This window comes from Oncorhynchus nerka, linkage group LG3, assembly GCF_034236695.1.
Source record: "Oncorhynchus nerka isolate Pitt River linkage group LG3, Oner_Uvic_2.0, whole genome shotgun sequence".
Lineage (NCBI taxonomy): Eukaryota > Metazoa > Chordata > Actinopteri > Salmoniformes > Salmonidae > Oncorhynchus > Oncorhynchus nerka.
Genome location: NC_088398.1, coordinates 78,230,250 through 78,243,703, shown reverse-complemented (window position 1 = coordinate 78,243,703; position 13,454 = coordinate 78,230,250). Strand labels below are relative to the sequence as shown.

General features: G+C 43.1%; 1 protein-coding gene across 4 annotated transcripts in view; it reads left to right on the top strand.

The window, feature by feature from the left end:
- Nucleotides 1-6,646: 6,646 nt before the first annotated feature.
- Nucleotides 6,647-13,454, top strand: part of LOC115117096 (interleukin-10 receptor subunit beta-like) — a 38,843-nt gene continuing 32,035 nt past the window's right edge. Inside the window, exons 1-5 of one of the 4 annotated variants that reach the window (XM_065016050.1) lie at nt 6,647-6,838; nt 7,417-7,528; nt 9,745-9,890; nt 10,319-10,464; nt 10,682-10,826. In XM_065016050.1, the coding sequence (XP_064872122.1) occupies nt 6,781-6,838; nt 7,417-7,528; nt 9,745-9,890; nt 10,319-10,464; nt 10,682-10,826 (607 nt within the window). In that variant the 5' untranslated portion in view covers nt 6,647-6,780. The remainder of the gene's footprint in view (nt 6,839-7,416; nt 7,529-9,744; nt 9,891-10,318; nt 10,465-10,681; nt 10,827-13,454) is intronic. The other 3 variants (XM_029645555.2, XM_029645554.2, XM_029645553.2) reach the window with 3 other exon arrangements.

The window sequence follows — 13,454 nt, the reverse complement described above, 5'->3', positions numbered from 1 at the left end:
TGCCTAGTCACTTTTAGCCCTACCTACATGTACATATTACCTAAACTACCTGGTACCCCTGCACATTGATTCGGTACTGGTACTCCTTGTATATAGCCTCGTTATTTTATTAACTTTTTACATTTTTTGCAAATTTTTCGTACTTTTTTAAAACTGGTATTGGGAAAGGGCTCGTAAGTAAGCATTTCACGGTAAAGTCTACACCTGTTGTATTTGGCACATGTGACAAATAACATTTTATGAACTTTGATTTGATTTGAATCACTCCCTAACCAATCACAATGTCACGTTCAACGTACAAAACACTTTGTGAATATACTCTTAGAAAAAAAGCATTCCAAAAGGAAAAACTATTTTTGGTTCCGGGTGGAACCCTCTGTGAAAAAGGAACACATGGAACACAAAATGGTTCTTCTATGGGGACAGCCGAAGAGCCTTTTCAGTTTCTAGATGGTACACTCTTATAAAAATAAAAAATGTGCTGCAGCAGGGTGAGAAGGTGAAGATATGCTATTAAACCTATTTGCATGGCCAGATTTCCTCTTTGCATACCAAGATAAGTTCCCATACTCAAAATAAAATGACAGATTGCTCCACTTGAGCAGTGACTAGACATTTGATTAAAATAAATCCCAACTAATCAAGTGTCACAGGTGAATCTAAAAGCATGCAGTAATGATTGTGTATACAGTGCATTAGGAAAGTATTCAGACACCTTGACTTTTTCCACATTTTGTTACGTTACAGTCTTATTCTAAAATGGATTGAAAAAATGTTTTTCCCCCTCATCAATCTACACACAATACCCCATAATGACATCACAATACTCCATAATGACAAAGCAAAAACGATTTGGTAGAATTTTGTACAAATGTTGTTTTTTAAAACGAAGAACCCTTTACGTAAGTCTTCATACTCTTTACTCAATACTTTGTCGAAGCACCTTTGGCAGCGATTACAACCTCAAGTCTTGCGCATGACACTACAAGCTTGGCACACCTGCATTTGGGGAGTTTCTCCCATTCTTCTCTGCAGATCCTCTCAAGCTCTGTCAGGTTGTAAGGGGAGCTTCGCTGCACAGCTATTATCAAGTCTCTCCAGAGATGTTCGATCCTGTGTCTGGCTGGGCCACTCAAGGACATTCAGAGACTTGTCCCGAAGACACTCCTGCATTGTCTTGTCTGTGTGCTTAGGGTTTTTATCCTGTGGGAGGTGAACCTTCGCCCCAGTCTGAGGTCCTGATATTCTGGAGTAGGTTTTCATCAAGGATATCGGGGTGAACAGGCAGTTGCTTGGGTGGTTGATGTCCTTGATGATCTTTTTTGGCCTTCCTGTGACATCGGGTGCTGTAGGTGTCCAAGAGGGCAGGTAGTTGGCCCCCGGTGATGCGTTGTGCATACCGCACTACCCTCTGGAGAGCCTTGCAGTTGAGGGCGGAGCAGTTGCCATACCAGGAGGTGATACAGGATGCTCTCAATTGTGCATCTGTAAAAGCTTGTGAGGGTTTTAGGTGACAGCCTCCTGAGGTTGAAGAGGCACTGTTGTGCCTTCTTCACCACGTAGTCTGTGTGGGTGGATCATTTCAGTTTGTCTGTGATGTGTACGCCAAGGAACTTAACTTTCCGCCTTCTCCAGCCTTCTCCATTACCGTCCCATTGATGTGGATAGGGGAGTGCTCCCTCTGCTATTTCCTGAGGTACACAATCATCTCCTTCAATTTGTTGATGTTGAGTGAGAGGTTGTTTTTGAGTGCCCTCACCTCCTCCCTGTAGGCTGTCTCGTCAGTGTTGGTAATCAAGCCCAATACTGTTGGGGGAGAAGGGCCTTGGTCACCTCCCTGACTAAGGCCCTTCTCCCCCGATTACTTAGTTTGGCCAGGCCTCCAGCTCTAGGAAGGGTCTTGGTGGTTCCAAACTTCTTCCATTTAAGAATGATGGAGGCCACTGTGTTCTTGGGGACCTTCAATGCTGCATACATTTTTTCGTACCCTTCCCCAGATCTGTGCCTTGACACAATCCTGTCTTGGAGCTCTACGGACAATTCCTTCCACCACATGGCTTGGTTTTTGCTCTGACATGCACTGTCAACTGTGGGACCTTATATAGACAGGTGTGTGCCTTTCCAAATCATGTCCAATCAATAGAATTTGCCACAGGTTAGTTATAGAAACATCTCAAGGATGATCAATGGAAACAGGATGTGTCTGAGCTCAATTTTGAGTCTCAAATCAAAGGGTCTGAATACTTATGTAAATAAAGTATTTCCGTTTTTTTATTTTTTTAAACATTTGCAAAATTTTCTAAAAACCAGTTCATTATGAGGTATTGTGTGTGTACTTTTTCTCAGCGCTGATCTGATTGGTCAATAGACCAGTTAGTGAAAAAAGATCAGAATTGAGCTGCGTGTCTAAACTGAGCCATCTTTACCCATGCTGTTATGAGTAAACTTGAAATTACTTTTTTTTTCATGTCATCATTCTGTCAATAGTGACATTTTCTTCAGTGTTGCAATGATTATTATTTTATTTTTTACAGAACTGAGAACCTCAGGAGCACATGTCTCGTTACACAAGGCAAGTGGCTATGTTAATTCCCATAACAGACGGATAATTAAGAGACTGGTTTGTGTGTCATAATAGCCCTGTTATATACCAGTTTTTTCCCCCCCCATGCGTCCTGTGTTCTGATCGTGCACACAATTTCAGACGGGTGTAGACAATTAAAACACGCATTGGGAACCTATTGTGAACCGATCTTCTTGACCACCTCAGGAGGTAATCAGCGATGCTTCATGCATTGTGTATCTGGAAATCTAACCTCATCCTCAGGCTACATTGCTAACAAGAGAGAGCCGGCTGGTGGACGAGATTACTTCAATTTTATAATGAAAACCACATGTTAATGCAAAGGTGTAACCAGTGTTTATATAACTGTGGTTTGTCACACATATATATGTTCCATTAGCTATCTTGGCCAACTAACAGCTTGATTGCCTGCTGTGTCTTAGATTACTGGCCCTGAATTGTGGGTAAGAGCTGCTTGGTATGTACACCACACACAAAACCTAATTTGGCTTCCTCAGGGTTATGTGCTGTTGTCTTTAGTAATTATCTTTTTAGATCAGATATGCCATTTCAATTGGTACTGTATTTCTGTTAACAGGTGGTAGAATTTCAGTGTCAGATTACGTCTCTGCAGAGCCAGCCACACAGCAGACACCTGCCTTCATACTAAGAGCAGAAAACCCCTGTCCACTGCTTGGATTAACCGAGGACTGGTAGACTTCCAACCTACATTCAGTGCCTCTGTAGCACATGGGGATGTGTGAAACTCACTCATCAGCCTGAAGTGTTCCGACTAGCTAGCTTTTCTGTGTCAGAACTGGGTGAGATGCTTCAGGAGGACGGTCATGTGTGTTTGCGAGGCAGAGCTCCTCGGTATGAGCTGAATCAGGTGGAAGTGGTAGGCCTATTCGCTAAGCAAGAAACGGGGCAAAAATGGATTGTACTGTGATGTTGAACAAGGAAAACTACTTGGATTTGCAAAAAGTCATAAATGTGAATTTGGTCTTTTTTTCACCCAACTTTTGAACCTAAAATCCAATTTTGGGGGGGTTTGATTTCACCTTAGCTGATAACTTAACCAAATGTAAATCCAAACTAGACGTTGTATGTGCCCACTGTGTTACACCTTTACCGTTTAGCATAATTATCACACAGTCCAGTTAGTGAACATTTCTAATACAAAGAAGTTATAGTGACGTGCTTTTCATACTGTATGTGTCTAATCTGATCAGTAGTGGGGAAAGTACCCAAATGTCCTACTTGAGTAAATGTAAAGATACATTAATAGATAGTTACTCAAGTGAAAGTCACTGAGTAAAGTCATACTTGAATAAAAGTCTGAAAGGATTTGGTTTTAAATATACTTTAAGTATCAAAAGTAAACGTAATTGCTAAAATATACTTTAGTATCAAAAGTAAAAGTACAAATCATTTTAAATTCCTTATATTAAGCAAACCAGACGGCACCATTTTTCTTGTTTTTATTTATTTATGGATAGCCAAGGGAACACACCAACTAAACATAATTTACAAACTAAGCATGTGTTCAGTGAATCCTCAAGATCAGAGGCAGTAGGGATGACCAGGGATGTTTTCTTCATAAGTGTGTGAATTAGACCATTTTCCTGTTCTGCTAAGTATTCAACATGTAATGAGTACTTTTGGGTGTCAAGGTTAAATGTATGGAATAAAAAGTACATAATTTTCTTTAGGAATGTAGTGAAGTAAAAGTTGTCAACAAAAAAAAAATAGTAGAGTACAGATACCCCCAAAAAACGACTTAAGTAGTACTTTATAAAGTGTTTTTACTTAAATACTTTACACCACTGAATCGTATTGTGCTGTTTATACTAGATGCTGGAGGTGTTACTTGCTAGATGCTGGAGGTGTTACTTGTGTGGTTTGTTTGACTGTACCCCAGCCCTCATATATTCACCACGGAAACCACACTGATACCGCAGACTCCTCTCACTTAAGCATGAGGTGCATAGACTTACACTATTTGAAAACCCATTTCCAAAAGGATTCTTTGTGTGGGAAACTGGTTCTATCAAAAAAACGTTTTTAATCTGAAAAACTGGGCCCTTTTTTTGGAAGAGGGTTCTTTGTAAATCAAAGGGTTCTACCTAAAAACCTCTTAAATGTTAATTCCCCTATTTTGTTTTATCAAGGTAATTCGCTTAGAAATAACCGTATATTAAGGCCAAATCGCTTCATGACAGTTGTGGCTGACCGCCTCGTTTTCCTGCTTCAGTTTGCCTCGAATGATTCTGGGGTATCGGGTTACATATCCACAGCCATTGGAGGCTCGGGAGTCCTGTCTTAACTCTCATTCGCTGATCGGACTGTCCGTCAATTAGTGGTGCTACAGCGGCATAGCGCTGCAAAACTGAGAGTATTGCGGTGGCAGGAAGTAGTACCACTGTTGTGTAAGAAGCACAAATCGAATCAATTCAATCAGATACGCTTTAGCTGACATTCAAATCGGGGTTGTTTTGACGGTGTCGGGAACTGCGTTTAAAGGTGTCAAATGGCTCCCGGTGTTGTGAACGGATGATGTGTTTACGTTTATACTGTTGTGGTTTAGTGGAGCAGGTGTACAACAGTTGTTGACAACTAGCATTGTAGCTAAACCTAACCCTTTACTTACTAGCCTTAACCTCATTCCCCTAACGTTGCTGCGTTAGTTATTATAACCTACTATGTAAACAAACCATCTCTGCCGACAAATAATCAGTATCACCACACCTGCTTAACTTGACCTGATTTAATCTAGGGGTATTCAATCCATTTCGCGGTAATTCAGCGTTACAGCGTGAGTGATATGCAAAGGAAATGTTCTGCATTCACTGTAAACTGTGTAAATCGTCTCAGTCGGAAATTCCCTTTACATTTCTAGCACACTGTCTCACTTTGAAAGACTGAATAGAGCCCTGTTGATTTTTCAGTGTAAACTAGATGTTGAATTTACGAATGTGCCCAGTGTGTTACACCATTACTGTTTAGCATAATTATCATATAGTCCAGTTAGTGAACATTTGATTCAGGTTTAAAATAAACCAAGTATTGGTTTTAAAAACCAGAGTTGAGTGTGATCGTGTCATTTTTAATCTGTGTAGAGTAAAACCACCAAACCACGCTCATCATTATCATATTTCCCAACATGCTTCATTGCAGGTTGATTTCCAGAATTGTTTGTTTCAATATCTGTGTTTTTCCATGTAAATGGACTGGTTGATTAATCTTGAACTAAATTAAGATAACATATTTTTCTAAAATAAACCAATCTGTTAGTAGTTGGACATATTACACCCCGTTACTGAGATGTTTGTTCCAGTTTAGATAATTTAGGTAGTCTTAAGAATTCAATTTTCCCACCCTGGCAGTCATTTTGTAGAAATTGTCATTGTTGGAATCTGTCTGGATTCCAATAGGAATTACACATCACTTTTACAAGCCAGCATAACCTGATTTACAGGCATGTTGTGGCTTGTAAATCAGGAGTTTCCTAACAGCACTGTGTTCGGGTATAACTAGGCCCTCACAGAAAGGCCTTAGTTATGATGTAATGTATTGTCAAAAAGTTTCATTTTAAAAGCTAATAAGGCTGGTGGAACCGTTCATTAAAAGTTATAGGAAGAACCTATAAAAGAGAAAGGGGTTGTCAGCAGAACCCTTCAAAGAGGGTTCTAGGTAGAACCATTTAAAGGGGGTTCTATGTAGAACCCTTTGCAAAGGATTCTACCGAGCACCAAAAATGGTTCCTCTATGGGGACAAACTGAAGAACTCTGTATGGTTATACTTACCATATACTTTTTCTAAGAGTGTCATTGGCAAAATCACATCTCTACATCAAGAGTGATCTTGCAATTGTCCAATGCAGAGAACGCCATACGAGAACAATTTTTCAATTTATATTGTTTTTAAAGATGAGCCTACTCTCATTGATAATACAATTATGACTATCTGTTCTGTAATGATTTCTACACAGGAGCATAACGTTTTTACTCTGATATTTCATAATAAATGTTGCCATTGGGTTGTTCCTTTAAATGGGCGTTTCTACTTTGCCTAGGACTAAGCGATTGGATAGGAGAAGGGAAGTAAGTTTCACTCAGATTCTGGGAATTGAATGTAGGTTTCGTTGCAGGTTGTTACTAATATAGTGATCTATAATAGTATGTTGCAATCCCATAAATGATCCTGATCTACTGAAATGTTGTGTCTGAACGGCGTTTTGTTGTTTTGGAGTCTCTGTCATGTCCTCAGACAAGGTAATCCATTTCCCCCCCCCACGTTGGCTATTATTCCTACTTCTTAGGTTTCGATTTAAAGGCTACACTTTTTTCATAATGTTTGTAAGTAGCTAGCTGGTCAGCAGTCTAGGATTTCCTATTCTAACGTTAGCTAGCATAAAATCATGAGCATTTTGATCTAACTGTAAATGTCTAGAGACATTCCTGATGGACACTCTTACTGACAGTTGTGTCTGCTTTGCGTGATGTATTGTTGTCTCTACCTTCTTGCCCTTTGTGGTGTTTTCTGTACCCAACAATGTTTGTACCCTGTTTTGTTCAGCTACCATGTTGTGCTGCTGGCATGCTGTGTTGTCATGTGTTGATGCCATGTTATCGTCGCCATGTTATCTTCTTAGGTCTCTATTTATATAGTGTTGTCTCTCTTGTCCTATATTTCTATTTAACTTATTTTTTAAATCTCAGCCCCCATCCCCGGCAGGAGGCCTTTTGGGAGGCAGTCATTGTAAACAATAATTTGTTCTTAACTGACTTGACTTGTTAAATAAATAAAAAATGTATTAGGCTCCAGAAAGTGATGAATCTTTTGCCTGTAGCGTGGTCTGAGGATGAGCTGTCATCTCCACGGGACGTGCGCGTTGACTCTGCTGTGCATTGGAGTCCCGCCGCAGACAGGCCAGGGATAAAGTACACGGTCCAGTACAGGACGTGAGTATGTCTAGTAGCTGTAGTACATGGCTTAAATCAAATCAAAGTGTATTTGTCTACACCAAAAAGGTATTAAGTGAACAATAAGTAAAGAAATAAAAACAACAGTTAAAAAGACAGTGAAAAACAGTAGTGAGGCTTTATACAGTAGAGAGGCTTTATACAGTAGAGAGGCTTTATACAGTAGAGGCTTTATACAGTAGAGAGGCTATAGACAGTAGAGAGGCTATAGACAGTAGAGAGGCTATAGACAGTAGAGGCTATATACAGTAGAGAGGCTATATACAGTAGAGAGGCTACATACAGTAGAGAGGCTACATACAGTAGAGAGGCTACATACAGTAGAGAGGCTACAGACAGTAGAGAGGCTACAGACAGTAGAGAGGCTACATACAGTAGAGGCTTTATACAGTAGAGAGGCTTTATACAGTAGAGAGGCTATATACAGTAGAGAGGCTATATACAGTAGAGAGGCTACATACAGTAGAGAGGCTACATACAGTAGAGAGGCTACAGACAGTAGAGAGGCTACAGACAGTAGAGGCTACAGACAGTAGAGGCTTTATACAGTAGAGAGGCTATATACAGTAGTGAGGCTATATACAGTAGAGAGGCTATAGACAGTAGAGAGGCTATAGACAGTAGAGAGGCTATAGACAGTAGAGAGTCTACAGACAGTAGAGAGGCTACAGACAGTAGAGAGGCTACAGACAGTAGAGAGGCTACAGACAGTAGAGAGGCTACATACAGTAGAGGCTATATACAGTAGAGGCTATATACGGTAGAGAGGCTATATACAGTAGAGAGGCTATATACAGGCACTGGTTAGTCAGGCTGATTGAGGTAGTATGTAGAGGTCGACCGATTATGATTTTTCAACGCAGATACCGATTATTGGAGGACCAAAAAAGCCGATGCCGATTAATCGGCCGATTTAAACCATTTAAAAATGATATATATTTTTTAAAATATATGTATTGTTAATAATGACAATTTCAACAATACTGAATGAACACTTATTTTAACTTAATATAATACATCAATAAAATCAATTTAGCCTCAAATATATAATGAAACATGTTCAATTTGGTTTAAATCATTCAAAAACAAAGTGTTGGAGAAGAAGGTAAAAGTGTAATATGTGCAATATACGGCTCTCGACCTTTGCCTCTCGACCTTTGCCTCTCGAACTTTGCCTCTCCCGATTCCGTAGAGTTGTAAACTTTAAAACAAATATGAAGTAATATCTTGTTGGATTTGCCCCCAAACAAAATGATTTGTATTCAGGACAAATAGTTACTTTCTTTCCTACATTTTTGGCAGTATTACTTTAGTACCTTATTACAGACAGGATGGATGTTTTGGAATATTTTTTATTCTGTACAGACTTCCTTCATTTCACTCATTTATGTTAGTATTGTGGAGTAACTACAATGTTATTGCTCCATCCTCAGTTCTCTCCTCTTACATCAGGTTTAAAATCACTATTGGCCTCATGGTGAAATCTCTGAGTGGTGTCCTTTCACTCCCGACAACTTAGTTAGGAAGGATCTTTGTAGTGTCTGGGTGTATTGATGCACCATCCAGAGTGTAATTAATAACGTTCCCCATGCTCAAAGGGATATTCAATGTCTGCCTTTTTTTTTTTGCCCATCAACCAATAGGTGCCCTTCTTTGCAAACCATTGGACAACCTCCCTGGTCTTTGTGGTTGAATATGTGCTTTTAAATTCACTGCTCGACTGAGGGACCTTACAGATAAATGTATGTGTGGGATACAGAGGTGCTTGCAGTCATTAAAAAATTATGTTTTAGAGCATTATTGCACACAGTTAGTCAATGCATCTTAATAAATGACATGTTAAGCACATCTTTACTCCTGTTATTTAGGCTTGCCATAACACAGGTTGAATACTTATTGACTCAAGAAATTTGAGCTTTTTATTTTCTAATAATTTAAATCAAATTCCACTTTAACATTATTGTGTATTGTATGTAGATCAGTGACATAAAAACCTAAATCGTATCCATTTTAAATTCAAGCTGTAACACAACAGAATGTGGAAAAAGTCAAGGGTGTGAATACTCTCTGAAGGCAATGTTGATCGGTGTCCCAGGTCAGTTGACCAGCAAAAACTCCTGGCCCCCTAAGGATAGATGTTTTGCTCGGTTATGACACAGTTATTTCCTCATCTGAGCCTTCTTTTTAATCCACAGCAGTGATCGCGAAAAGTGGCACAACATTTCGGGCTGTGTTCAGACCGAGCTCACCACCTGTAATATACAGTCTGGATGTGTGATGGTGCGAGTCCTGGCTCAGGAAGGGAACCGCACATCCAGATCCGTCGAAGCCTGTAGACATGGTAACGGATCATACTACTTCAGTCATGATAAACTGTATACAATTTGGATCTGGCCTGTTTCATGTCATGTCCAAGGCCTAGTCGGCTTCATCAGTAGGCCAGCGCATTGGTAGCATTGTGGTTTGGTGCGAAAGCTTGAGCAACGGTATTTTAAAATCAAGTTCCCCACCCCTTCTCCTTCTGACCCACCCTTCTCCTTCTGACCCACCCTTCTCCTTCTGACCCACCCTTCTCCTTCTGACCCACCCTTCTCTTTCTGACCCACCCCTCTCCTTCTGACCCACCCACTCCTCTCCTTCTGACCCACCCACCCCTCTCCTCCTGACCCACCCCTCTCCTTCTGACCCACCCACTCCTCCTGACCCCTCTCTCCCTGACCCACCCCTCTCCTTCTGACCCACCCCTCTCCTTCTGACCCACCCACCCAGCTGATTCTTGCAGCCCTGAAGTCCAGTTGACCTCCAAGGAAGGACTTCTGATGGTCCACATGGTAAAGAACAACCGTCTACTGGAGGATTTTGGAGGCCATTTTCAATACAACGTTCAATATGGCCGAGACGGGGAGGAGCTCAAAGTGAGTAGCAACGTGGAAGCAAGCCAGGTTTAAAACAAATAAATACATTTAAATTAAAAATGAATGCAGGTTTTCTTTATCCAGCACTGAAACACCGTATTCATCCACTGGTTTGGGCAATTAATTGGGAAGTTATCAGGCGTTTTGGTTATCCCCACTGTAGGATGTTAGTGTGATCGAAGATGAGTTGATGTGCCTCTCTCTACCCTTGTTTTAGCAGGATCTTTACACCTCCACATCCCTTAAGACCATCGAACGTCTGGATGTGGGCCGGAGGTACTGTGTACAGGTCCGGTATTCATGTTACCAAAAACCCTTTGGAACCCCCAGCGCTCAACATTGTGAGTCCATCCAAGAGTCAGGTGAGGCTCATCCAGGCTTTCTCTGTATTAGTGGACTTGCTGTTGTTACGGTTTTCTTCCGTTGAAGGAGAGTCGGACCAAAATGCAGCGTGGTTAGTTCGATACATCTTTAATAAAGGAAAAACACGAACAATACAAAAACAACAAACGGAAACGTGAAAACCTATACAGCCTATCTGGTGACAACTAACACAGAGACAGGAACAATCACCCACGAAATACTCAAAGAATATGGCTGCCTAAATATGGTTCCCAATCAGAGACAACGAGAATCACCTGCCTCTGATTGAGAACCGCCTCAGGCAGCCATAGACTCTGCTAGAACACCCCACTAAGCCACAATCCCAAAACCTACGAAAAAAAAACCATACATAAACACAACCACAAAAAACCCATGTCACACCCTGGCCTGACCAAATAAATGAAGACAAACATAATATATTCCTACCAGGGCGTGACAGAACCCCCCCCCTAAGGTGCGGACTTCCGGACGCACATCAAAACAATAGGGAGGGTCCGGGTGGGCGTCTGTCCATGGTGGCGGCTCCGGCGCGGGACGTGGATCCCACTCTATCAATGTCTTAGTCCCCCTCCTCGCGTCCTAGGATAGTCCACCCTCGCCGCCGACCATGGCCTAGTAGTCCTCACCCAGAACCCCACTGGACTGAGGGGCAGCTCGGGACTGAGGGGCAGCTCGGCACTGAGGGGCAGCTCGGCACTGAGAGGAAGCTCGGCACTGAGAGGAAGCTCGGCACTGAGAGGAAGCTCGGCACTGAGAGGAAGCTCAGGCAGGTAGTTGGATCCGGCAAATCCTGGCTGGCTGGCGGATCTGGAAGAGTCTGGTTGACTGGCGGATCTGGAAGAGTCTGGTTGACTGGCGGATCCTGGCTGACTGGCGGATCTAGCTGCTCTGGCTGCTCCATGCAGACTGGCAGCTCTGGCTGCTCCATGCACTCCATGCAGACTGGCAGCTCTGGCTGCTCCATGCAGACTGGCAGCTCCATGCAGACTGGCAGCTCTGGCTGCTCTATGCAGTCTGGCAGCTCTATGCAGACTGGCAGCTCTGGCTGCTCCATGCAGACTGGCAGATCTGGCTGCTCCATGCAGACTGGCAGCTCTGGCTGCTCCATGCAGACTGGCAGCTCTGGCTGCTCCATGCAGACTGGCAGCTCTGGCTGCTCCATGCAGACTGGCAGCTCTGGCTGCTCCATGCAGACTGGCAGCTCTGGCAGCTCCATGCAGACTGACAGCTCAGGCTGCTCCATGCAGGCTGGCATCCCTGGCTGCGCTGAACAGGCAGGAGACTCCAGCAGCGCTGTAGAGGAGGAAGGCTCTGGCTGCGCTGAACAGGCGGGAGGCTCCGGCAGCGCAGGAGAGGAGAAAGGCTCCGACAGCGCTGAACAGGCGGGAGGCTCCGGCAGCGCAGGAGAGGAGAAAGGCTCCGACAGCGCTGAACAGGCGGGAGGCTCCGGCAGCGCAGGAGAGGAGAAAGGCTCTGGCAGCGCTAAACAGATCTGTTCACTCTCCTCCATTCTGTCCAATAATTCCTCGACCCTCTCAGACTCAGCCCTCAGCTTCGCCGATAGCTCTGATAACATCCATGGCTCCTTACGGTAAACAGGGGGAGTTGGCTCAGGTCTGAACCCTGACTCTGCCACACTCTCCCTGAGCCCCCAATAATTTTTTGGGGCTGACTCTCGGTCTTCCGTCCGCGCCGCCATGCCTGCTTCGCCAACTCCATTCTCCGATAACCTGCTTCGCACTGCTCCAGCGAATCCCAGGCGGGCTCCGGCACTCTCTCTGGGTCGACCGCCCACCTGTCTATTTCCTCCCAAGTCGTATATTCCAACCTTGGTTGCTCCTGCTGCCGCTGCCTGTCACCACGCTGCTTGGTCCTGGTGGGGTGGGTGATTCTGTTACGGTTTTCTTCCGTTGAAGGAGAGTCGGACCAAAATGCAGCGTGGTTAGTTCGATACATCTTTAATAAAGGAAAAACACGAACAATACAAAAACAACAAACGGAAACGTGAAAACCTATACAGCCTATTTTTTTTTTTTATAAAAATAATTTATTATCTTCAATACCATTCATTCTTTACAACTCATAATTTACATACATACACAAATAATGGTATTTTAAATAAACTAATTAAACTAAAACATAAACCAAACAAAACCTCAGGGGAGCATCTTCCCTCCCCGTTACCCTACAAAATACCTCTCCCTATCTCCCCGTCCCTAATCTATCCTCTTACAAATCTAAATGACACCCAGCCCTAAACCCCCCTTCCACCTCTCCCGAGCAGCATGCTGCCCCCACTTCCTCTCCTCCCTCTTCATCCTCCCCTCAAATCTCCTTCCACCCTCCTCACTATCCCTTCCACCCCCAATCTTTCCCTGTCTTCACCATGTTCTGCTTTGCTTCCCACAGCCCCCGTTTAAAGAGACTCATGAGAAGCCAGAGCAGAAACCTGTCCCTATCCGTCCCTCTCGCTCTCCCTACACCCCTCTCTAACTTGGCCCACGTCAATAAAAAATCCCCCTTTACCAAACCTAACAACACCCGTGCCCTAGCCCATACTACTCCGGCAAAGGCACAGTCCCAAAAGACATGGCGCACAGTCTCCT